This window comes from Didymosphaeria variabile, assembly GCF_027946475.1.
Source record: "Didymosphaeria variabile strain IMI 356815 chromosome Unknown scaffold_5, whole genome shotgun sequence".
NCBI classification, from domain to species: Eukaryota; Fungi; Ascomycota; class Dothideomycetes; order Pleosporales; family Didymosphaeriaceae; genus Didymosphaeria; species Didymosphaeria variabile.
The window spans coordinates 4,262,429-4,285,862 of NW_026611624.1; the positions used below are offsets into that span (position 1 = coordinate 4,262,429).

At 51.6% G+C, this 23,434-nt stretch overlaps 8 protein-coding genes across 8 annotated transcripts; 4 read left to right on the forward strand and 4 right to left on the reverse strand.

Moving 5' to 3' along the window:
• Positions 1-2,319: 2,319 nt before the first annotated feature.
• N0V89_007864 (uncharacterized protein) lies at positions 2,320-3,160 on the forward strand (the record flags this gene model as incomplete). Its single annotated transcript, XM_056216624.1, has 2 exons — positions 2,320-2,386; positions 2,442-3,160. 2 exons carry the CDS (start codon positions 2,320-2,322, stop codon positions 3,158-3,160), a joined length of 786 nt encoding a protein of 261 aa, XP_056070871.1.
• Positions 3,161-3,694: 534 nt separating this feature from the next.
• N0V89_007865 (uncharacterized protein) lies at positions 3,695-4,178 on the reverse strand (the record flags this gene model as incomplete). Its single annotated transcript, XM_056216625.1, has 2 exons — positions 3,695-3,887; positions 3,970-4,178. The coding sequence occupies 2 exons, from the start codon at positions 4,176-4,178 to the stop codon at positions 3,695-3,697; spliced, it is 402 nt and encodes a 133-aa protein (XP_056070872.1).
• A 2,025-nt stretch (positions 4,179-6,203) lies between these two features.
• On the forward strand, positions 6,204-7,127 carry N0V89_007866 (uncharacterized protein; the record flags this gene model as incomplete). The annotated part of the gene is made up of 2 exons (XM_056216626.1): positions 6,204-6,211; positions 6,263-7,127. 2 exons carry the CDS (start codon positions 6,204-6,206, stop codon positions 7,125-7,127), a joined length of 873 nt encoding a protein of 290 aa, XP_056070873.1.
• A 1,408-nt stretch (positions 7,128-8,535) lies between these two features.
• On the reverse strand, positions 8,536-10,422 carry N0V89_007867 (uncharacterized protein; the record flags this gene model as incomplete). The annotated part of the gene is made up of 1 exon (XM_056216627.1): positions 8,536-10,422. The coding sequence occupies one exon, from the start codon at positions 10,420-10,422 to the stop codon at positions 8,536-8,538; it is 1,887 nt and encodes a 628-aa protein (XP_056070874.1).
• Positions 10,423-10,904: 482 nt separating this feature from the next.
• VPS15_2 (Serine/threonine-protein kinase) lies at positions 10,905-11,851 on the forward strand (the record flags this gene model as incomplete). Its single annotated transcript, XM_056216628.1, has 3 exons — positions 10,905-10,983; positions 11,051-11,352; positions 11,495-11,851. 3 exons carry the CDS (start codon positions 10,905-10,907, stop codon positions 11,849-11,851), a joined length of 738 nt encoding a protein of 245 aa, XP_056070875.1.
• Positions 11,852-18,355: 6,504 nt separating this feature from the next.
• ras1 lies at positions 18,356-19,165 on the reverse strand (the record flags this gene model as incomplete). The annotated part of the gene is made up of 4 exons (XM_056216629.1): positions 18,356-18,591; positions 18,658-18,933; positions 18,987-19,101; positions 19,154-19,165. The coding sequence occupies 4 exons, from the start codon at positions 19,163-19,165 to the stop codon at positions 18,356-18,358; spliced, it is 639 nt and encodes a 212-aa protein (XP_056070876.1).
• A 1,179-nt stretch (positions 19,166-20,344) lies between these two features.
• On the reverse strand, positions 20,345-21,388 carry N0V89_007870 (uncharacterized protein; the record flags this gene model as incomplete). The annotated part of the gene is made up of 4 exons (XM_056216630.1): positions 20,345-20,981; positions 21,033-21,181; positions 21,228-21,245; positions 21,302-21,388. 4 exons carry the CDS (start codon positions 21,386-21,388, stop codon positions 20,345-20,347), a joined length of 891 nt encoding a protein of 296 aa, XP_056070877.1.
• A 358-nt stretch (positions 21,389-21,746) lies between these two features.
• N0V89_007871 (uncharacterized protein) lies at positions 21,747-22,381 on the forward strand (the record flags this gene model as incomplete). Its single annotated transcript, XM_056216631.1, has 4 exons — positions 21,747-21,779; positions 21,803-21,905; positions 22,010-22,140; positions 22,190-22,381. The coding sequence occupies 4 exons, from the start codon at positions 21,747-21,749 to the stop codon at positions 22,379-22,381; spliced, it is 459 nt and encodes a 152-aa protein (XP_056070878.1).
• Between the last annotated feature and the right edge of the window lie 1,053 nt (positions 22,382-23,434).

Sequence of the window (23,434 nt, forward strand, 5' to 3'; positions counted from 1 at the left end):
ACTGTATGGGACTGATATCTGCGTTGCACATCAGCGCCTGGCGGATGAGGTCGACGCAATGGTTATCATGGATATGCGTTTCGAATTCAGACAGGTTGGCCGCTAACTGCCACGGATAGCGTTCCGGATGGAGCAGTTTGCGGATGCGGTTCAAGCAATGCAATTGATGGAAGACGGAGAGGCCTGTCATGTATCTTCCAGGATGACGAGGGGAAGGTACGGTATTGAAAGGAAGGCGGGATGCTTGGGAGAAGGGAATGCCGGAAGTGGCGTACTCTTTAGAAAACGTCAGTGATGTGGAAGGATAGTGTGCGAAGAGAATGATTACCTTCGGTCAGCTTTTCCCATGCTGCATCTCCTTCATCAGTCAACTCAAGGTAGATGTTGGGCTTTCCAGATACGCTTGAGGAGAGTGAGTAACTTTGTTCCATATATCAGTAGGATGTATGTTCCTTACACGTCCGCTCGGAGATTGGTGTCGAAAACCACGGTTCCATATTCGATTGCACTTTCAGCCGGGGCTACAGTCCAACTTAGCAAACATAGATCTTTTCAGTCTCATGCTGAAGTGTACTCACAGTATACTGTTGCAGGCCATGGAGGTAACGGCGACGCCAATTGCGCATTCTTGTGATAAAGCAAGATTGTGCTCGCTAACAGAGCAAAGTTAAAGATGAAAGAGCAGTAGAGGGTCCACGAAGCCAAAACCCTCGCGCGGTGCGACGAAGTGTATTGCCTACCACTTTGGAAGGCAACCGGATCCGAATCGTCAACGCTACTCACGTACTCCCCTTCGTTTGTGAGCAGTCCGACGCTGGCCTCGTGGGATTTCTGGTAGGACATTTCGTTGCTTGTGCGATTGAGTATTGCGGTTGAAGAGAAGGAATGTTTGCTTCGGATGAGGCAATGTGTGCCTGCTGATGGTGCGTATACCACGGGCGCTGACGTGGGCATTCCCCGAATCAAAAAGCGTGGGCATTGCTCATGTGTGTCTTGTGTTCATGCAGGTAAGATGCTAGTGTCGTCATATTGTCCGTAATATTGGCTACCAGGATATGGGCTTTACGCCGCAGTAATTTGTAGGAGAGCAGGCTAGTCTATATTGTTAAACGTTTAGGTGGTTGTGCAGTACGCTAGACGCAACCGCTGAGCTGTACGAGAACCATAATTACTGATCAAGCTTTACTATTCGAACTGGTGGCGAATGATGATCAACAGTCTTTGGCAGTCGAGCAGACGTATTGCGCGTACGCCCCGGACCTATTTCTCTTGTCGCTTATCACAATTCTGTGAATTTGCTGTTCAATTCCCCAGTTGGCAAACGAGTTCTCCAACGTCTTTCGCTTGAAACTATACGATATTCTCGAGTCTAGAACACTCTATCAATAACCCCATGATGTAGGTCTTGATTCATAACTAGGTTTGGAGCCCCGATCAGATCTGCAAGTTGGTTGCTTGTGTCACCAATGAGCATTTCTAGCCAAGGAGAGGTTATTAACTCCCCCTTAGTTTCTTATAGAGTCATGAGCGGGGATCTTATGTGTGATTGATAAACTTCTCTTTTTTTACTTCTAAATATGAACATCACATTGTCGGTGAGGACGTTACACATGTGCAGCTCCATTCCTACTGCGACCCTGTGCGCTGTCGTCAGCAAAGCCCGAGCTTTGTCCTCAAGTGTCGTTATGCACAACGTACATCAGTTATTTGCAGAGGCGAGTTTCGTAAGAACAACTTGCGCGAGCCAGTCAGTTCAGGCTCAGATCGCGCATGTGCGCCACGTTTCACTTGGCGTCAGCTACGAAGTACTCCATCAGGATGGACTGGAGCAATTCGTACCACCCACAGACACAGAGAAACACTCCTTCAAGGATTAGAGCTAGGTCCACGGGTTTATGCAGTTTGCATGGTGCACATCGGGCCAGAACAAATCTACATAAGCCACATGAAGGCCAAGAATTCTAGTGCCATAATGCCATATCGGCCAGTTATCGCAGCTGGATGCCTACGTATCGTCGTGCCATAGTCCACCTTCTTCATTTGAACACAATGCAGAAGGGACTTCATCTGCCGTGCGATTAGCAAGACTAGATCTATGTAGAGTTGTGGTGGGTAAGCGATAGCCTTTACCACTCATGGATGTGTATCATGAAAGCGGCGGCTATAGCGCTCGATTATCCGATGAGGCGCCTGCGAGATTGGGGTATAAAGTAAAGACATCATCCAGCTCCATCAACTATCCTCATCCATCATCTTTGTCTTGCTCTCTGCGCATCTATACACAACTACAAGAGAGCGCAGCATCCGAAAGCTAGCATCATGAAGGGCCCTCTCCAAATTCTCGCAGGCAGCACCGCTATCTGCTCAGTCCTTGCCGCTCCTTTAGGTGGGTACAAACATTGGCAATCCAGCTCTCTCGGTCATTTACTGATCTATTCAAGGTGCAATTGGAAAGAATGCTGTTGTCGAGCGCGGTACGAACATCTGGACTACTGCTGCCCAGGTCGATGGTGGAGCCAACCCGGCTAAGCGCAGTGAGGCTGTCTGGACTACCGTGGCCAAAGCCGACGATGGAAAGCGTAGCGAGGCTATCTGGACAACTGCAGCCACCGTTGAGGATGAGGCCGTCAAGCGCAGTGAGGCGATTTGGACAACTGCAGCCAAGGCCGATGATGCGAGCCTGCAACAGCGTAGCGAGTCGATCTGGACAACGGTAGCCCCAGCCAATGATCAGAAGCGCAGTGAGGCGATCTGGACGACCGCTGCTACTGCTGAGGACGACGAGGTCAAGAGAAGTGAGGCGATCTGGACTACTGCGGCCGCTGTTGAGGATGATAAAGTAAAGCGTAGCGAGTCCATCTGGACCACCTCTGCGGATGACGCTGTCAAACGCGGTGAGTCCATCTGGGCCACGGCTGGAGATGAAGCTGTCAAGCGCAGTGAGGCGATCTGGACGACTTTGGCTGCTGCTGAGGATGACAAGGTCAAGCGTGGTGAATCCATCTGGACCATCTCCGTGGATGGCACTGTCAAACGCAGTGAATCGATTTGGACCACGGCTGGGGACGGTACTGCCAAGCGTAGTGAGGCCATCTGGACCACTGCTGCTACTGCTGAGGATGATGCTGTCAAGCGTATCGGCGGCGCGCCTGGGTGGTAGATGATGCCAACCGCAGTGAGCCAATCTGGACGACAGCTGGAAGCGACGGTTTCAGTGAGGCCATCTATGTCACTGCGGTCCATTCTGGGTCCTTTCCGTTGACTGCGGGCTTCGAGCTGGCTCACCTGCACTGGCTTCGGCTACTTTGGTCAAGGCATCGAGAAGGGTTCTCTTTCATCATTGGTCGTTGGTCTTGTCAAGTTCTTCGATCTTCCAGTTGCTCTATAAGGGGTTGCTCGTTCCGGACGGTGCAGTTGCATGGCTGCCAGGATATTGTCTGTACTAGCTCACCATAGTCACTCATTGCATGACTATCCAGAGGAATATAAAACATGTTAAACAGCCTTGTCATGTGGATGAGAACTAGAAGAGCGATGAGCAAAGTGTTAGGATGATGTTATGATTGTACTATGTTTTTTTAACGGTAACACCAGTCTGCGCATATTCATGCTAGCTCAGAGTGCTAAAATACTACCTTCGCATAATCTATCCTTTAACAGCAATCAGGAATGGAACCAACAACTGTTCAAAGCCTTAGTTGACGCCATGTTCGGAGGCTCCGCCAACAGGACCCCAGACTGAACGTTCAATCAACCATTCCATCTTCCCACTGGCCCTTTCTATCTTAGCAAACAAGAAGCTCTCGAATTCAGTGTCATTCCCGTCAACTTTAATTGTACCAGTCATACGCGCAGCCAGCTGATCTCCATCGCGGAGGAACTCGTGTCTTTTTCGCGCGAGAAATGTCAGTACCTGAACCGATTTTCGTGGGGCAACTACATCCTCGTGAGACAATGAGATAAACCTACACTTTCGGCTCATAATGACTGATTTTGGCTCGCCATTCAGCGATGCCCTTGATGTACACATCGTAGCCCAAGTGTTGACCGTTCATAACGTGATAGAAGTTCGATGTTGCGGTGCCTTCGGCGTACGCCTTAGCTTCTTCGGAAGGGCCAGTAAGGGCCCACTTCATGGCTCGCTCGAAACCCTCGCGACTGGATGTGTACTCGGACATGGCGTTGAATAATTGTATGGAGAATCGTAGCTGTATTAATTGAGTGTGACAGCGTAAGAATAATCGCGTATGCAGCTGGGACCGGTGCTAGAGAGCTACCTTTATGTGTCTATCCTCTGTCCGGGATCGCTGTCAGCGCTAAGTGGGGGCGGAAAGAGGCGGTCCACGCAAGTCGTGAACTGCTTCCTGCGCTCTTCCTCGCCCACGTCATCTCACTCTCACACTTAGCCTAACGCGGCTTAACGGTCTCGAAGCGTGAGAATCAAAAAGAGAAAATCTTGCGCGCGGCGAAGTTGTAATGATGCTCACTTAGACCATTCAATGAGACTCTTGAACGTTGTATGAGGCGGATGAAATCTATGCTCGTACTTTGGAATTCAAAAGTCATACACTCGATTTATTGCCCGAGGTATAGCAAGGTTGTGTACACGTAGATTTCACAGCAACTTCGCTGTCAACATTCTTTGAGAGTTTTACTTCTGGTGCGCACCATGAACCGCAGATTCGTCTAAGAGAGGTTGAGAAGGTCCTCTCAATTGTGGTACTGTTCATTCGCTCCGTTAATTTCGTCCCCGCACCAACATCGCCTTACGCCCCGTCAAGCCACCTTACGACTCGCGGGATTCCATTTAATCTGTAGATGGCATTCCTATACAATTTATTGATAACACCGTAATCGACAAATTAGCACGGGGCTTGATTATCGTAAAGTCGGCCGAAACAATCAAGGCACCACAGTAGGTATGCGTGCGAAAAACACTCCCTCTGTATGCATCGAAGTTCCTGCAGTAGTATGAGTTCGCGTTTTCGATGCCCAATCCTGCAGAGGCCCCCGAGGCATCAAATGGGTCATTGACACCATTTTTCAAAGCTCTCAATAGTTGACTGCCGAGCCTGAGTTACCTAAAAGTTCTCGAAAACAATGTATGATGCAGAAACTCTCTAGATCGCCTTGATTTGGCCAGATTAGGTACTCTGATACCCTTGGCCTCGAGAGTTCCAGCAGCTGTATATGCGGTGAAAGACCTTATCGTGCACTTCGATCGGGTAGTACGCATCTCGGAACACATCCAATCTGCGGTAATGTGATCCCAGTTTCTCTCACTTGTATAACGGTCCGATCGCAAGTCAAAGACCGGAGGACAGCTTTGGAATGCCATTTGAGGGAGTATTGGCGCTTCACGATTCCCGAAGAACTTCAGAAACTGGCCACACTAGAAATGTCAAGCACCAATCAATTACAGAAAAGATATGATTATGAGATTAAGAGTCGTATAGCGTATAGCGCACTTGTCGCCTGCACGATAGCTGCTTCGTTGCCTATCGCTTTCACCTCCCCGCTTTACGCTTTCCCTTAATTTCTCGTCCGTTTGCTTGCGCCTTCACCTTGCATGGCGTGGCACTCGCTCTCACCTTCACGGCTAGAATTAGCCACTTAAAAACAACTAAGACTCCCGCTCTTACGACAACGATCTTTCGCCCATACCGCAACATTGATCTGAGCTAAGGTACGCCAACTACGGAAATATTGTTATTGAAAACGTTCTGATAGAATCGATCTTAGACCGGATATCATTTGACCTGACTATGGCGACCCACAAAGCGAACCCGCTGATATACGGACCGAACTTCGAGAATGAACGGCTTCCCTACAACAAGAAGGCAATCCATGACTGGGCGCTTGCTAACTTTCGGAGCACCTTCAGCGTACTGCCAGATGTCAACAACCTCAGCTTTACTCCAATTAACAAAGAGAAGGCAGCCAGCATGAACAACTGTTGGCCAGAGGGAGCCCGCATGATATTGCTCCTCGTGGGGACATACAAATGCACAGCCGCTGGAGACTGCGTGGATTACGTATATGCCTACTATTCCAAGCGAGCCAACAGTATCAGCTTTCTTAGCGACTGCTCAAGCTCACCCATTTACCAAAGATCGAGATTATTTTGGCCTGAAGAAGTGGTGAAGACAGATTTTGCCCATCCCTTTTGCGATATCGTCGAGCGAATGGGGTCAAACGGCACAATGGCGAGGTTCAGGGCAGTTATTTGCTATTACTAAATGACGGCAGGGTACATCTCTAGAGTCGGTGGATATCAGGCCTATCCGCAAGACTTCTACATGGCATGCGCTTGGATCGCAGCTCGAGGCTCGCGGCCCAAAGCCACGCCTAGCGACCTCGAGCACGAACCCAAAACATACAAACGTAGAGTCAGTGGCCTGAACGTTGGCTACGACAGCGAGACCGGCGAATATCTTAACGACTTCGTCATCATGTCCACTGGTGCAGAGATGAAAAGGAAAGCCCCAGCGGAAGAAGATGCGGCTCCTAAGAAAGAGGCCTCAGCTTCGGCAACAGGTATTAACACACTGTCAATACACTATGGTCCACACACTCACTTATCTTTAGGCCTTGCAGATCTCTTGCTTGCAGAAGACAACATCGTGTCTCAAGTAGACCAGAATGAAAACGCATTACGTCAGCTCAACGAACTGCTCGATAAGGCCCAGAAAGAGTGTCAGGAAATGGTTCAAGGCAATAAACGTCTCAAGCTTAACGCACAATCAGTTCAAGACAAAAACAATGGATTCGGAGCAGTCAATAACACATTGACACGCGAGAATCTGAAATTACGAACGGATTTGGAGGTGGAGAAGAAACAGAATGCGGAATTTCGTGAGAGACAGAACAAAATATTCGAAGAGGGCCGAAAAGAGTTCGCGACTCAGCTGGAACATGAGAAGACGAAGGCCGCGAAAGTCGAATCCGAGAGAGAGCAGGAGAAGAAAGTAGCCAAAGACCTCAGGAAGAAGCTGGATATCATGACGGCAGAGTTTGTGAAGAAGGCTGCAGAGATAGCAGGCAACGTAGAAAAAGAGAAGAGGAGGGCTGATGAGGCCCGGGCAAAGCTGGCGACCATCCAAGCAGTCATCGGCAGAACCATCTAAGAGGAAATGCTGTCAGTGAAGCAGGGACGCGTGTATCTTGGGGACCCGAAGACTCTATTGCGAATTCACAGAGAGGCAATTGTGGCTTTTTCAATCTTGGGAGATAGATCATCAGCGTACCGATTCGATCCAGCTGGACCGAATGGCGCCCGGTGGACAGGATAAGCATTGCGATCACCAATGCGATCATCAGCTAATTTTCAATCCCACACTGTCTTTGTGTTACAGTTTCAAAACGCACACGGGATGCAACAACTTATCCTACCATACATTTCTGTATTATAGCACTGCACAAACAAACCCAAGCTTTTTCGGCCCATCTTCCTTAATGTGCATGATCGTCGACGATAATATGACACCAAGATCCAACCTGCATCCAAAATCTTCCCATTGTTCGTACTTCAGGCACCAACGCCCTTCAAATGGCTTCGCGCGCCCACCTTCACTAATGCACGGCGGAACCTTTCCATGCGAACGCGCTCCTGGCGTTGCATCCCAGTTGGCAGCCTCCCCCCACCCACCAAAGTCCAAAAGACACCTCAAGTCCAATCCCTATTACATCTTTATGATATTACTGTTCATATCCTGTAGAAACAGCTAGATGCCGACAACCATAAATAAGCTACAACCACCGCATCCCTCTCCAAAATAACACCCAACATCTAGTTCAACTCCTCAGCAGAGGACAACTCTCCCAACTCCCTGCGAGAACAAACCATCTCTCTTTCTGCCTACGCCCGGTAGAAGCGAAGTACCATACCCGACACCATCAACATACACTGACTCTGTTCCCTTAAGTGGAACAGACGTCGCCATTTTTACAGTTCCATTTCTCATCCAAAAACATAGAGCACATACCCCTACATCTCTGCCAGTCAGTAGCGCCACAGAATTCTCGTGGATTAAGTCATGGTGCGGTTGATCACCTTGCTGAAATGTCCGTTCTTACTGTTCAATGGCGGGTCCCCGTCCTCCTAATACTAACGCTTCCACTATATTTACACTTACGTGCGGGGACTGGATTGAGATTTGTCGTTTTTGGGAGAAGCTTGGGAAGATGATCGAGGGAGATAAGAGGGTGTGTGGATGGTTGAAATATAAGTGGGTTGTGAATAGGCATGCTGTGCTAAGGGTATTGGGGAGATGAGCTGCGGATGAAAAGAAGGTCAAGAGTGTTATGGAGTAGAAGATAGGACTGGGAAAGGTGGAGATGAGGAATTGAGAATGGCATTTGAGGGGTCTGTCGAAGCGTGGGTGCAATTGCGGAAATCTACTTCCGCGTTTTGAGGAGACAGGAGGTGCTACGAGGGCGGGTGAGACCTCAGGAAATTTTGGAACAAGGCAAAAATAGTTTGACTAATGTCAGCTATTGTATGTAGCATGTACTTTCTGTGTGTTTGCCTATACACTACGACGTTCCATTCCTACCTGGCCAGGCATCAACCAGACCTTCCCAGATCTTTACTTCGCCAAACTCAGCCTCGCCACCCTCGACGAAGAAACCCACGTCTCTGCTATCCTCGAACCAACTCCACACCCATGTGCTCGCCGCAAATCGATCGTTGGCGTGGACTTCAACAACGCCACCGTCGACTACGATGGTGAGGTTCAGAGTCTCAATGCTGGTTCCGTTCGCGCTTGGAACGTCGAATAAACGTAGTTTTCCGGATTCGTTGTCCGTGTTGATACCAGGAGTCGTAGAAGCTGCAGCCGAGCTATTCGAGCGATCGATGACAAGACTCTCGTTGGAGAATTGGTAGTAAATGTTCGTGTGCTCGTTGGGTCCTGAGAGAATGGAGAAGCCGGCTTTGAGGTTCTCGTTCGTCCGAGAAGAGAAGGAGATCGAGGCGGTGAGCAGGTAGTGCTTTGACTTGGGACTCTGGTCAAAAGATTGGCTTGACGAAATAATGCCTCCAGACTGCGTAGTAGTGTTTGTAGCGTTTTGCTGGAAAGCCGCGAGAGGCTCTCTCGCGATCTGCTGCCTGAGGGTTGCAAGCGTGAGTGTGCCGTTATCATGCTGCGATGCTACCCTCCAAGAGCCCTTCTCCCACGCCAGCGCATTGTCGGCAACGTTGATGGACCCCACACTGAGCTCTCTAGGCAGTAACAGCGAGCCGGTCCAGTTTTGCTGCGGAGTTGGGAAGTCCAGCGTGCCATAAAAGTCGCCCGTCAACCACAGGTAGGAAATGAAACGATCTGAAGCGCCGCTGTTTTGGCTGGCCTGGGAGGAAGCTGGCAGGTGCTTCCCAGCGGCTGCGTAGGCAGAGCGTCCTGCATCCAGTCTTCCTGCCATGGATGGCACAAACTGCAGCTTGCCGTCGACAAATTTATGCGTCCCCGAGGCCCATAGCATCTCCCTGTTGTCGGATACCTGCGGTACTATCGGCGTGTATGACCATTCAGCACCAAGTGTGACAAAAATCTCGCCTTCTGCATTGTATCCATCGGAATCCAGAGCGAACAAGTTCCCGACCTCAAAGTTGAAGCCCCATCGTCCAGCCCAGCCAGCTTCAGTCCATGTCGAGTTTGCGTCCTCACTCCACCATTGGCCGAGGAACTCCCAGGTCTCAAACTGCGGGTCCTGCTCATACTGCCTGTAGAGGAACAGGCTTGGGCCTTCTCCATGAATTCCTCCAGAGATGATGGTGTACCAGGTACCGTTACTGCTCTCTAGCAGCCGATCAAAGCTGGGGTTTTGGAACACAAAAGGATCGCGGAAACCTGTCACATTGTATGCGAAAGGCGGACTTGGGATGACCGGTCCATGCTCGAGCTTGGTGAAGTTGCGTCCACCATCTGTCGCGACGGCAAGCGACTGTGTTTCACTTCCCTTGGTATACTGAATGGTCCATTGAATCGGGAGGTAATTTACGCTCGTGTATAGTAGCGTTGGCGTCCCGTTGATGCCTTTTTCGATAACACTTCCGTCAAACACAGCAACTTGATCGTTGATCCCGCCTGCTCGGATGAAAGGTTCCGAGTTGGCATTGAGATCAGTATATGTGACCAAGTCGGAAGTCGTTGCTCCAGAGGCGCCTAGATGTAGGTAACCGACGTGGAAGAGACCTGTTGAAGGATCTGTGTAGTGCATACATGGGTCACCAATCTGACCATATGCCGGCAGTACGTGAGCTCGAGGCCTCCATGTTTCAAGCAGTGAAGCGTTCGCCAAGGTTGTTAGATTGGGCGGTGCAGAGTTGTAGTCTGGGCTGGTCGCATTGTTCTGACGAGGGAAGATGGGATTGGCGGCTAGTACTGCTGCTGCCGGCAACACGATTGAACCAGCGACCTTCATGGTGAATGGAAATATAGGTGCTCCGTCTCAACATGGGTCCATGGCCAGTATTTAAATCATGGCTCGCCCAGCCTCCATGCCCGCACTGTCCACACTCGCGGGGTTAATCGGGAAGATTTTCGGGCCTTCATATGGCTTGACTGATGTCATGATGGAAAAAAGACGGCAGATTGCTAGGCTGTACGCTTGCAAACGGCGATGCTAAGATCAAATTGTATACGCGGGGTGGAGTTACGTCGGCAGCTTGACTCGTGGAAGCTTGGAGTGAGAAAACCAGGTACGCTACTTAAGTAAGCGGAATCTTGGCATCGGGGTCGTGTTTGCCAGCCGAAAATCGTCGACGCGCGCGAAGATAGAGCTCGCCGCTGTCGCAAACCCCACCCCACTCGCCCACCGTACACGTACCAAATCTTCTATACGCAACCGTCTTGAAATATAGAAGTAATTGAAACTGCGTCCAAAAACCACAACCCGCCGCCACTATGAGGCTCACTACGGATTTGATCAACAACTCCCTCTCCTTCATTAATTGTCTCACGGAGCGTGAACTCGATCTACGAGGTGCGTATGGAAAGGACAGATGCTACACTTGAAGAGCTGAATTGATATCAATATGTGTAAACCACAGGCCACAAAATCTCCGCCATCGAGAACATGGGTGCGGCACGAGACAACGACGCGATCGACCTGACCGACAACGATATTGCACAGCTGGGCAACTTTCCGCTTCAGCCTCGCCTGCGTACGCTATTTCTTGCTCAAAACCGCATATCGAACATCCAGGCCAACCTGAGCTCGAGCATCCCGAACCTTACGACACTCGTTCTCACCAAGAATAGGATCACCGAGTTGGCCGAGCTAGACCCTCTGGGTGGCTTCAAAAAGCTGGTGTATCTTTCCCTGAAGGACAACCCGGTCACAAGCAAAGAGGTAAGCACAACAGTATCGCTGGCTCACGACGTGCGCCTAATTTTGGCAAGGATGTGTGAACGCAACATAGCGTGGCGCTTTACTGCAAACTGCAGACGCGCACTAAGATCCTCTGAATACGCAGTTGTTAACGAATCTCCAGAACTATCGACTATGGATAGTATGGCTCTGCCCAACTGTCCGCTATCTTGACTTTGTCAAGGTACGCGATGTCGAGCGCCGTAAAGCCACCGAGCTATTCGGAACAGCCGAGGAACCCTCTGAGCTAGCGACCAAGATCAAGGGCCAGAAATCGAAGGGCTTCGTTGTGCCGAACTACACAAACGGCGCCGACACCCCGACGAAAGAGCGCATCTGGACCGAGGAAGAGAAGAACAGGATGCGGGCTGCGATCAGGAATGCGAGCTCCTTGGCAGAAATGGCGAGGCTGGAGAAAGATCTTGCAGAGGGGCGGATACCAGCGTATGTTTTGGAGGGTGGCGATCCTATGGAGACGTAGGAATTTCATGTTCGAAGGCATTCGGCTTATCACTCTATGAGAATCTTGGCGTTGGCAAGGAAGACGCTACTACCGCAGCGATGAAGAGCAGTGGAAAATTCTGGAGAATACCCGTAAGAAGACGTTGGATGACCTAGTTGTAGGCATCTTGGAAAGAAAGACTAGTCTGAAGATATAACTGCACGTCCTGCGTCGCGGCCGTCGAATTCAGTGGTACTTGCAGAAATTGGTTTTCTAGACAATGCATGGACTTCCGACGGTCGTGAAACAGTTCGGCAGGTGCTAGTAACTAGCAAATACAAGATACGAGGCATTTGCATGCTGTCTCTCTTCCTTGTATTTTTCGGTGTTTGCAGCCTTGAAAAGAAATCGCGAAACACGCATCCGCACAGCGCGCTTAAATGTCTTCCTATCACCAGGCTCGATGGTGCACCGCCAGAATTAGCCTATACCTGCCTTGCTCTCCGCGGAGAAGCGTACTGCGGCGTTCAATCACCGACAGTACGCGCACAGGCGCATACATTCTTGTAGCCTATTTGATTAAATGACTCGATCTTCGATGTGAACACTTACCAGCGACGACGGCCCACAGTGACGGAAGGGACAACTCGGGCTCTGTCGATAAAACCTCACTTGCGTTGAAATCTAGGTCGGCAAGTTACTAGTAGCATTATGCATCCTAGGGCTGCTTACTTTGTAAAGAGTGGCCCGAACCGCGGCTTGATACTGTATTACTGGTGTTCAAGCTCACACCTTAGGCCACTGTGGCCATGTTCCTTTATCACGAGGCGAGACTGCGCCTTCTTACTACTTAGTCGCCCAGTAATTGGCTACTAATATCTAGAATCAGGACGGCTATCCATTCACATCGATTCACCTTCGTTTAGGCAACGATAATACATCCAATCGCTAACTCCGTGTATGGAAGAGCCAATACGTAGCCTTGCAGATTGCACCCGACAGCTGAACCCCACCTTTCAATCAGCTCGGGCTCAGCCTTGTGCTTTTACGCTCAACACTCTGCCATCCTATTCCCCATCGCTATTCTCGGTTCTTCGGTCGATCTGGCATTTCGCTCGCTCCGTCGGTGCTCTACACGCTATTGAAGGACTCACAAGCAATACAGTGGAGCGCCACTATGTCTGATGGAGAGGAGCTCTCAAGCACGACTTCGACCGACATCACTATCTCCCAACTCTGCGCAACATGTGAAGATATGGCGAATGGTCCCCCAGGCCCTCGCGGGAGGAAATATAAGCGAGGCATCGTTGATCTCCAAGCAGGTGCAGAATTCGGATGTCCTCTTTGCTTAATCGCTATCCAATATATTCTTAATATGCCCTTGCATGTGACAGATGGCAAAGACTTCCAGATTCACAAGCTTTCTTATATGGCCTTTGGACATGGACTTGAGGACCGGTTTCAGCTTCGGTTTCAAATGAAATATCGTTTCGCAGAAGAAACATCGGTCCAATACTATTCGCACTGGCCGCAATTCCTTCCTCTTGTAGGACAAGATCTTCGGACTGCAGAGTTAGCGGCGCGATATGAATACCCTCCGAGCACTGACGCTGAATCAGTTGCCGAACTCATCGAATCCTGGTTCCTGGGATGTACTACCGAGCATTCGCAATGCGACTCCACGGAATCCATGTACCGCCCTCCTCGGCTATTAGAGATACAAAGAGAGTTCTTCCGCTTGGTCGTTCCGAGCGAGTGTAGGTTTGGCGGCTCGTATGCAACGCTGAGCCATTGTTGGGGCAGCTCACCAGACTTCCTCAAACTTACCTCAACCAACAAAGAGCAATTACGACAATGGAACCTTATGTCTCGTCTCCCGCAAACATTTCAGGACGCTTGCCGCCTCTGTCATCGCATTGGTATGAAGTACCTCTGGATCGATAGCCTTTGCATAATACAAGAAGGAGAGGGGAGCTCCGGCGACTGGGCGCTTCACGTGACCGAGATGCGCCGCATATACCACGAAGGAGCTCTCAACATTGCAGCAAGTTGTGCTGCAGCCTCGACTGAAGGCATGCACAGGTCTCGAAACCCGAAGTTCATAAAGCTCGCCGTTATCGAAGGCAGCAATCGTTTCTCTCTGAAAAATGAGCGATATCTACTCTTCAATGGTAATGTCGCACCTGGCTACACCCATTCACCTCTGAACTCGAGAGGCTGGGTGTTTCAAGAGCGACTGTTATCTCGACGAGTTGTCCATTTCGAGGCAGAGCAGGTATTCTGGGAATGTGATACCTGCATGATGTGTGAAACACTGCCAGCCGGTCTTGAGAACCCGTTTCATCTGGGTAATGGTCCTCTCAAGCTTCCAACGAAAGAAGCGTATAGCACGACCATAGAACGTTGGAAAATTTGCAAGCTATTCGTAGGGGCGTACAGTAAACTTAAGCTCACATTCCCAGATAAAGGTAGGCTGTATTCATTCTCCTGCACTTCGAAAATAGAAGACTGATACTTAGTCGTATCAGACAAATTCGCCGCATTCGCCGGCATTGCTGAACATGTTTCTCGTGAGTTCAGCGACGAATACATCGCTGGAATTTGGCGAAGCCAATTGCCTTACGCTCTGCTTTGGGCAGCAGGGAATCCGTATTCGAAGCAAAGCGCCGAACAATTGAACAAATCTCTACCTGCACCTCAACAAGTACCCAATGATGACTATCGTTGTCCGTCCTGGAGTTGGGCAAAGATAGATGCAGTTCCAGGTGCAAGATCTTCAGGTGGGGTTCATTCTCTAATCTTTGGGTACGTCACAAAATACTATGTCACTATTGTCGATGCAAAAGCAACGCCCGCGGACTCGGATAAGCCATTTGGAAGGCTGAAGAGCGCATATATCACCCTTCAGGGTCGACTCCTACCTTGGTTGATGGTAGACAGCAAGGTAGATGTGCTTGACAGTCGCTTCGATGGAGAGAACGAGGCTTGCATTGAACCGAATGAACTACTCGTCCTTCCAGTCTGTACGTCATTATTATCATTAGGCTCGGGACCTAAGCGCCACCTTACAGTGCACTTTCTCATTTTGCATAAACTTAGCACAGGACCTCAAGAGTCATATCGAAGGGTTGGATGTGCTTTATTTTATCGAGAACTACCCGGAATTCGAGACGGCGAGGAACAGCCAACCACGATGTCTCGATCGGAGCTAGAACTAGTGGAAGCTGACATGGACTGGTATGAGGATTTAGAAGAACAGCGTTTGGTCTTGGTATGAACAACAGCTGCGAATTGAATTGGAAAACATCATTCTTGTGCAATGATTCAAGATCACGCATGTGTCGTGGGCTTAAAGTGAACTTATGCTTTGCCTCTGAATAAAGAATTTATTGCGATCTCCACCGAAACGCTGGATGAACGCTACCCAACGGAACCCCAAGGTGAGTTGAAATGGCGAGCACGACCACAATCACGCACAGCAGATGATTCTATCTTATCTTTTCAAGCTGAATACCCTTGTCTATCTAAATAACAAAACTGGTTTCAAGACTAGCTATAGTCATTATAGCACATCTGATAACCTTTTCACTGGCCATGGAAACGACGATACCCACGTAGTTTCAAAGTATCACTTCTGGGCCTCAGGCGAAGATATCACGATTCTGCTAAGCGCAACTTTTCATTCATGATCACAAGCAAAAAAACGGCCTGCAGAATTTCTTACGCCTCTGAGAACAATACTTCACTCAGCAAGTTACAGGTAACTTCATGTGTCACATAGTACCAGCAAGCAGAAACACAGGCCACGCCGCAAGAATACATCCCGACACGGCAAGCCAGCTAGGCTACAGCTTCTATCCGGTGACTGAATCTCACAAAATGCTCAATGAGATTTCGGTGCCAAACGGATAAATAGCTTACGCTAGAATTACCATTTACACAACGTGGGATTTGTAAACCTACGCAGAAGGACCTTCCCACATGGCAGGAGCCACCGCACTGGCTTAGTGTACATAGACGGTTCCCGTCACCCTAGCAATCCATCACTTTTCGAATGTTACACTCTACTTTCAGTATAAAAATCACTTCAGGACTTCACAAGCACGGCATCGCCCGCGCCGTATTCGCCATCCAACAGCCCGAAATACAGAAACAGCTTCCATGTTCTCCAGCGCACGTTCCCCTACCTACGCCTCATCCAAGCTGACAGACCAGGATATCGTTGCCCCTCTGCAGCTTACGCTCACATCCACCCTCGCCTTCGGCCCGTCTTCCTCTTAGGAACGGTCCGCACTCAGGCGTGCCTTAGGCAGTAAACGCAATCCTACGGAGGTCTTCGCACCCAAGTCAGGCAGGGAAACATGCAGAGTTGTAAGACTTATACAGCTCGCGAAGAGTCGTTCCGACAACCCGTCCAGTGAAACACACCCCCAGCCCTTTGGCAGATCAAACACGCACACAGACCGTCTCCTCTCCCAGCAGCCGTGGTTTCCCCATCCGTGCTTTCCCCACATCCACCCACCGATGCCATTATCCAAACCGCATCGCACCGCCGCCCAGAAGCATATCCATCTCAAAGCCTAATATCAGATTGACCCGACTGCCCATAAAGCAGCAGCTAGCTCCCCGTGATTGGCCACACGGCTATATTTTCGCATGCTTTTGCAGGATTTATGTTCTCGCCAATGACAGTCGAGCGTCCCCTGCGCTTGGGTACAAGGCCGCTTCTGCAGACCGCTTCTGCGGCCACTCGGCAGGGGAGCAACGGTAGTAGGGAAGAGGCAATATATACATACGGAGTCCGAGGCTGCGCGGTGCCCAAGGTTAGATGTGACGCGCATACATGCGTGCTTACTTGCGTCGCTCAGAATAGCCTTCAAGATAGGAAATGTAGATGGGAGAGGGAGGACGAGAGAAGGAGGGTGGAAGCGATCCAGCAGCACGGCACCGGAGTTGGCGCACCGGGCGCATGTCCTATCTTGTGATGCCGGTTTAGATACGGAGGGGGGTGAGTATTCGTGCGTCTTACTAGTAGACACTCAGGCAGAGAGGGACTAGACTAGGATGAGGGGAAAGGAAGGGAAGGACGCTCGTGGTTGTGAGGCCTCGCGCCTCGGCACGTGAAGCAGCCTCACTCCACCGCGCCGTAGATGCGATGCGATGCGATGCGATGCGATGCGACGGCCAGCCAGCCAATGCACATGTCGCATATCCACTGCCGTCACCACGCCCCGAACGCTGATCAGCAATACCCCTCAATCCTCACCCAGCGAGCCGTATGCGAACTCCGCTTGCTCCGCCGGCTCATCCCGCCACACGTGCGCGCTGCATAAGCCTCAGGCATCTACGGCCTACATCAAGACAGGTGGCGTACGCCTCACTGGGCAGGCATTCATCGCATGGAAAGACAAGTGGCGCAACGCACATCCCATCCCATCCGGATGCACGCGATGGTTGTCCTAATAGGAAGCGGCGGCACGCAGATCAGTAGAGAAAGTTTGCATTGGAGGGGCAGATGCAGCTGTGCCTCGCCGTCGCAGGAGGAGGGAGTGGGGCGACGATCGGTGGGAAAGGTAAAGCGGTCGTCTTCGGAAGCAGGTAGACGGCGTTTGGAGAGGAGATCGGGGGTTTGTGGTTAAGGGTACCTTCGGTGGTACCTTCGGTAGCGCGTAGGGGATTTGAGAAACGGTGAGTAGCGTGGAGCTTGGTATTAGTACCAAGATGTTAGTATAGATGGTTACCGCGGAGGTTGAGAGCCTGAGCGTGCATGTGAGAGACCACGCGAGTTCGAGAGCTCGAAATCATTCACTCATGAGTGCATGTATGAATCGTACTTTCCCAAACCTTAGTCTCACGGCAATGTAAACATCACGTAGACGGCGCCCCAAGCAATCATTTCGTAAAAAGAGGAGATGAATTATGGTCATAGAAGTTAAAAATGCGATCTAGAGGTAAATAGACATCAGATAAAGAAACGGGTAGATAAAAGCTGAGAAATAAAATGTAAATAAAAAAAAGCGGAAATGGAGTTTCTTTTCCATGCCCACGCCTGCCTCCCTGCCTTGCTTGCCTCCTCGTGTGCGGCCATGAGACGTTAGGAAATTAAAAACAATTTACCACGATGCCTGCCAGTAGATGGAAATCGATGTCTAGATCTTTGATTCTGACAAGCAGCGCGGAAAGAGAAAGTGTCGGATCGTGTATTGTATCGTCGTACGTACGCGATCCAGCGACTGTGAGATGTGATGTGGTTTGGTTTTGCAGATATCCGTGACAACACCGCCGAGCCCCCATGCGAACCCACAAAGGTGTTGGTGAGAGAAGGTAAAGGACGGATGCCAGACCACGAGATGGAGTTAAAGCGGCAGTACGTGCTGAGGGTAGGTATCAATGATTTTTTCCTTTTGGGCTTTGGCCTTCAGAAAGTCGGCATTCTCGACGCGACATTGGGCGTCGGAGAATGGCGACAGGTATCTTTCTTCCTCGACTCAATCCTTCCACGCCATGCGCTCCTCGACTCGACAAGGAAATGGGAATGCTCCTCTACATGACCACGCACCCGCAGCAGCCCTTCTTCTCGTCGCTGCCGTCGTCCATGCCCATCTTGGACACGCCGTTCTGCTGGCCGCCTGACTGTGCGCCTGTGTACGATGACATCTCCTTGTTATATCTGCGGATCTCGCGCACAATGTCGTAGAAAGCGTTGTCCACGTTGATGCGGCTCTTGGCCGAGGTCTCGATGAATTTGCAGCCGAATTGCCGTGCGAGGTTCTGACCCTCTACGTTGTGTTAGCGAAGGAAGGAATGTGGCATGGCGGTGAGACATGACTCGGAGGGCTACGCACCTTGTGTGGACACCTGCCGCTCGCCGTCGAGATCGCACTTGTTGCCGACTACAATCATGGGGAAGTAGTCCTTGTCCTTGACCCGGAGAATCTGCTGCTGGAACGTCATGATCTCCTCAAATGACTGGCGGTCGGTTATCGAGTAGACGAGCAGGAAGCCCTCGCCCGTCCGCATGTACTGTTCGCGCATCGCCGAGTACTCCTCCTGGCCGGCTGTGTCGAGCACGTCGAGGAGGGCGACCTCGTCGTCGATGACGCACTGCTTGCGGTACGAATCTAGATCAGGTGCGTTAGCCGGTGCGGTCGCGCAGACGGGAAGAGCGGCTCACCCTCGATGGTCGGGTCATACTCGTCGACGAAGTGGGACTGGATGAGCTGGATGGTCAAGCACGACTTTCCCACACCTCCGCCGCCGACTACTACCAGCTTGTACTCTCGGAGGAACTGCGCGGTCAGCGGTGCGAAAACAGGTGGATGTGCGGGTGTTCAGGCGCACCTTGGATGCCATTGTGTGATTGTGTCGGGGGGTGTCACTTGCGGCGCGACGAGGGCTGCTGTCTCGCAGGAGGTCCTGAAGGAGGCGGGAACGGAGGGCGCTGCGGCGATCCAAGGGAGGCAGAGGCAGGTCCGCGGCTTATCGTCGAGGCGGTTCAGGCAGGCAGGTGCAGCAATTGGGGCCTCGGGGGATAGCGGGCGGGGGCGGATTTGTGACGGACGTCTTCACTCGGTCGCAGTGACGGTGTATGGGGAGACGGGAGGTCGACTTCAGTGCTCCGGCAGCAAAAAACGACCGTCTGCTAGCTTGTCCTGGGCCCTGCGCCCTGCTAACGTCTGATTCGTAGCGACAATAGCGCGGATGGCAGGATGGCACCAGCTCCCACGAAAAGCCCGCGCGAACAGAGCCCGTCCCCACGAATGGCCGCGAAGGGCAGGCCTGAGCACCGGAGCCCACTGACCAGCGCGTCCAGAGCGAGCAAACGCGTGCAGCGCGTCCGGCAGCGCTTAAAGCGGCGCCTGCAGCTCCCCATCGAATCCACCCGTTGCACTCGTCGGGCCTCGCAGCCTCGCACCTGCACCCCAGCGCCAGCAGCAGGACGACGGCCAGCCAGCGAGCGTGCGAGAACGACGACCACCCGTTCGCACCCCGGGCCAGCCCAGCCCAGTGCAGCCGAGGCGAACGCTTGCTTTGCGCACAGTCTCAAACGAAAGCCGCCTCGCTGCGCGCACCAGCCTGCGGACCGAGTGACATCTCACTGCATCCGCCAATTCACCTGCATGTCACCTGACACGCCGTCCTATGCGGGCGCGAAAACGCATCGTCGCACAAGCGTGTGCGGCTTCGTACATGCAGGACCGCGCTGATGCATCACGGTTTCCACGCGGGCGGCTCAAGCGAGCGTTGCTTTTTACTGTGCACGCCGCACCCAGAAGGGCAACCCTCGCGGAACAAGCAACTCTGGAGACTTCACCCTGCAGATCGCCACCGCGCCGTCGTTGTGCATTTTGGGTTGGGGCACCGCAGGCTTCCACGGGCCTTCGAGAAGCCAAGCAGCGTGTCCACCGTCCGCTCTAATTTCTGCGGGTCATCTACTGCTGTCCCAACATCATCTATATACGTCAACTGGTCTCACCGCACACCCCTCCTTTCTATTTACACACGGACGGCCCAAGACATGCCCACTCAGCCTTACGCCACCTCGGTCTTCTTGGGGTCGGCCTGCGCTGGGTCATCCTCCCCTTCGACCGCAACGCGATGCCCCTGAACCGCCTTCTCTACCTCCGGAACAATTGATTCCATGAATTCAACATCGCGGCCCACAAGCGTAACTGTGTTATTCTCCTTGCCCCACCTTGGGTAGCTGCCCACTTTGACACCCTTTGGCTCTGCCCGCGCCGCAAGCTGGGTGAGATATTCGGCTACTGCGCTCTCTGGTAGAGGGGTAGAGATCAATATCCGCAGCACGCCCTTGCCCTCCGGATCCGTCAGCCGGGGCAGCAAACGGGGCTTGAGTCCATCCAGCATCCTCTCGAACAATCTCGGTACACCAGGTAGAATGTGTACATTGCCGTTGACACAGGCCACAGGCACCCACAACTGATCATCAGTGAAGATGACTTGCTCCTCGTCTGGTATTGAATCGTTGTAGGGTAGGATAATCATGCGCTTCTTAGCGGTGAGCGCGGCGGACGGTGTGTTCCAGTCGAAGTTGGGCTGCGAAGGGTGCGGCTTAGACAGACGCTTCATGCGCTCGAAAGCTGCATCGTGCTGCTTCAACGGTAGGTCGAATGCTTTCGCTATCGATTGGTATGTGATGTCGTCGTGTCTGAGGCCTAGAGTCAGCTCGTCAATGCATTGCACGAAGGACACTACGTACGTAGGGCCAATGCCTCCAGAAGTGACTACAAAGTCATAGTTATTGGACATGCGCCGAACCGCCTCTACGATCTCGCTCTCGTCGTCGGCAATGACTTCTATGCGTTTCAGATTGATTCCAGCGGAGAAGCAGAATTTGGCAAGGTACGCCTGTAGTCAATTAGCAGGTGCATGCCGTGTCCGTTAACACACGTACCGAGTTCGTGTCTACCGTCTTTGATGCGTTAGCAGATATCCGACGCGCGCAATACAATGGCGTATCCTGCATACCTTGCCTCCCAACACTTCATCCCCAATAATCAGACACGCAGCCGTGTGAATCAGCCCCTTGCTCTGCGCGCCTGTGGCAGCAGCCATGATCGATGACGTATACGATGTTGCTTGGAAAGAAGCGGCCGCGCGGTGAGCGTAGTTGGGAAGCGGTCGCGAGAGGTGTCTGGCTACCTGGCTCAACCTGCTAAACATAGAGATCTAGCCTGGGAGAAGCGCGATGGTGGTGAAGGCTTGTTGTTGAGTAGCTAGGCGCATCGAAGGAGCAACCACTGCTCGCGTCCAGGAAGTCGCGCCCCGCGTAGCGTCTCTCGCAACTGCCCCGCACCACCAATCCCACCTCGCGGAGTCTCGCGCCTTCCCGCTCAGCCCTGATATTCTACGATTGATTCTCGAAACCTCATCCAAAGTCTATCTCGCTCCACATCTCCGAGAACACGCGATCATGGCACGTTCCGAAGCGTCCATCGAATGTTCTGTGCAGAGCTAACACTGAACTAGTCGTCTGAATCGCGTCTTTACACCTTCTCCGATGAGACGAAGCAAAAGCTGAGAAAGTTCCGCTTGGGCACCTCGCGCGCCAAAGATCCTCAGGCTATCATCTGTACGCTGGCCTGATTATTCCCACGCTGTCGCTCTTGTGCATGTACAACCAAGGTTGGCACGTTGTGGCCTTACAATGACGAGGCTGACGCCTGTGCGCGCCAGACGAGATCGACAAGAAGACGTTGGAGATACGGCCTATAGACGGAGAAGTCTACTCGAACGTACAGGAGCTCGCCGATGAGCTACCGGACCATGCCCCACGCTTCGTGCTCCTCAGCTACCCGCTGACCCTGGTATGCCTTTCGTCTCATCCGTCACAGTACGTCCGCTGAGAGCGTTTAGGACTCAGGAAGACTGTCGGTGCCCTACGTCATGTTGTACTACCTACCCATCACCTGCAACAGCGAGGTCAAGATGTTGTACGCGGGCGCAAAGGAGCTGATGCGAAACACGGCCGAGGTCAACAAGATAATTGAGATCGACAGCGCCGACGACTTGGAAGAAATCGAAGAGAAATTGAAAGGCGATTCATAGTGTGCGCTACCTACGCCAACGCGTGGACATATTCCACACGATATAATAAGAGAGAAAGGGGCATGGGCACGTGCTGTGGTTCGCCGGCCTTCTGTTTGGCTGGACGACCCACCGAATCACCACCAGCGGATCGGAGAGTTGACGCCAAGCCTGCTCTAGCGATGGCACGGTATCGAACGTACGATTAGTTCACCGCTAGGAAATTCACCTGTCCCGCGCAGATAACAAAGTCAACGAAGCCTTCAACGTACCAATTTCTTATGTCACGCTAACATCGGCCCCGACGGTTCGCTTTACGTTTCAGCAGTCTCGTTTCAGCTCGTTATACTAACCCCCACGAATCGCAACAGCGTCGTCTTTTGCCTTCGGCGTTATCTTTTGATGCTTGCTTGACTATGATCGACGGCAAGCATTGTCCAAGATGAGTGCGGACATGGCTCATAGCCGACATCCGAGCTTTTGCAAACCTAAACAATCGGGCCAATCAACAATCCCAGCAATCACGCGTGGTTGCGTCGCCTCACTCACCTTCCATGTTTAGTCCACATACCGGCTCGCTGCTATACGATGCAAGCCGGGTTCGCGCATCGGAACTTTAAGGAAGTAACGGAGTCTATACCTACATTGACACCATCGCCGTTATGCGCAATCTTAGAAGTAGGCCTTGACATTCACTTCAAGTTTCTCGGGCACGTACGTGATCCATTTCGATCACGAATGGCATTTTCATGAGAGAAACGTGGAGTGGAGACATGAAGCACGCTTAACAAAGACGATGAACACGATTTAATGAAGTTTCACTATATGCGAAGACGTCGAGTTCGAGACGAGCTAACGCGACATCCGGGAGAAACATGTCGACATACTTAACAAATAACAAGCATTGCTACGAAGCTAGCAATCACGTCTTCACTCAAACCGAGCACTGTTCACAATGTATCGACTTCCTACTTAATCACACATTGTACGGAACATTTCATTATCTCTCATTGCGTAGATCCCGTCCCGCAGGCCAGACCGATGCTCAGTCTTCACGCTCGTCAATTCGAGCAC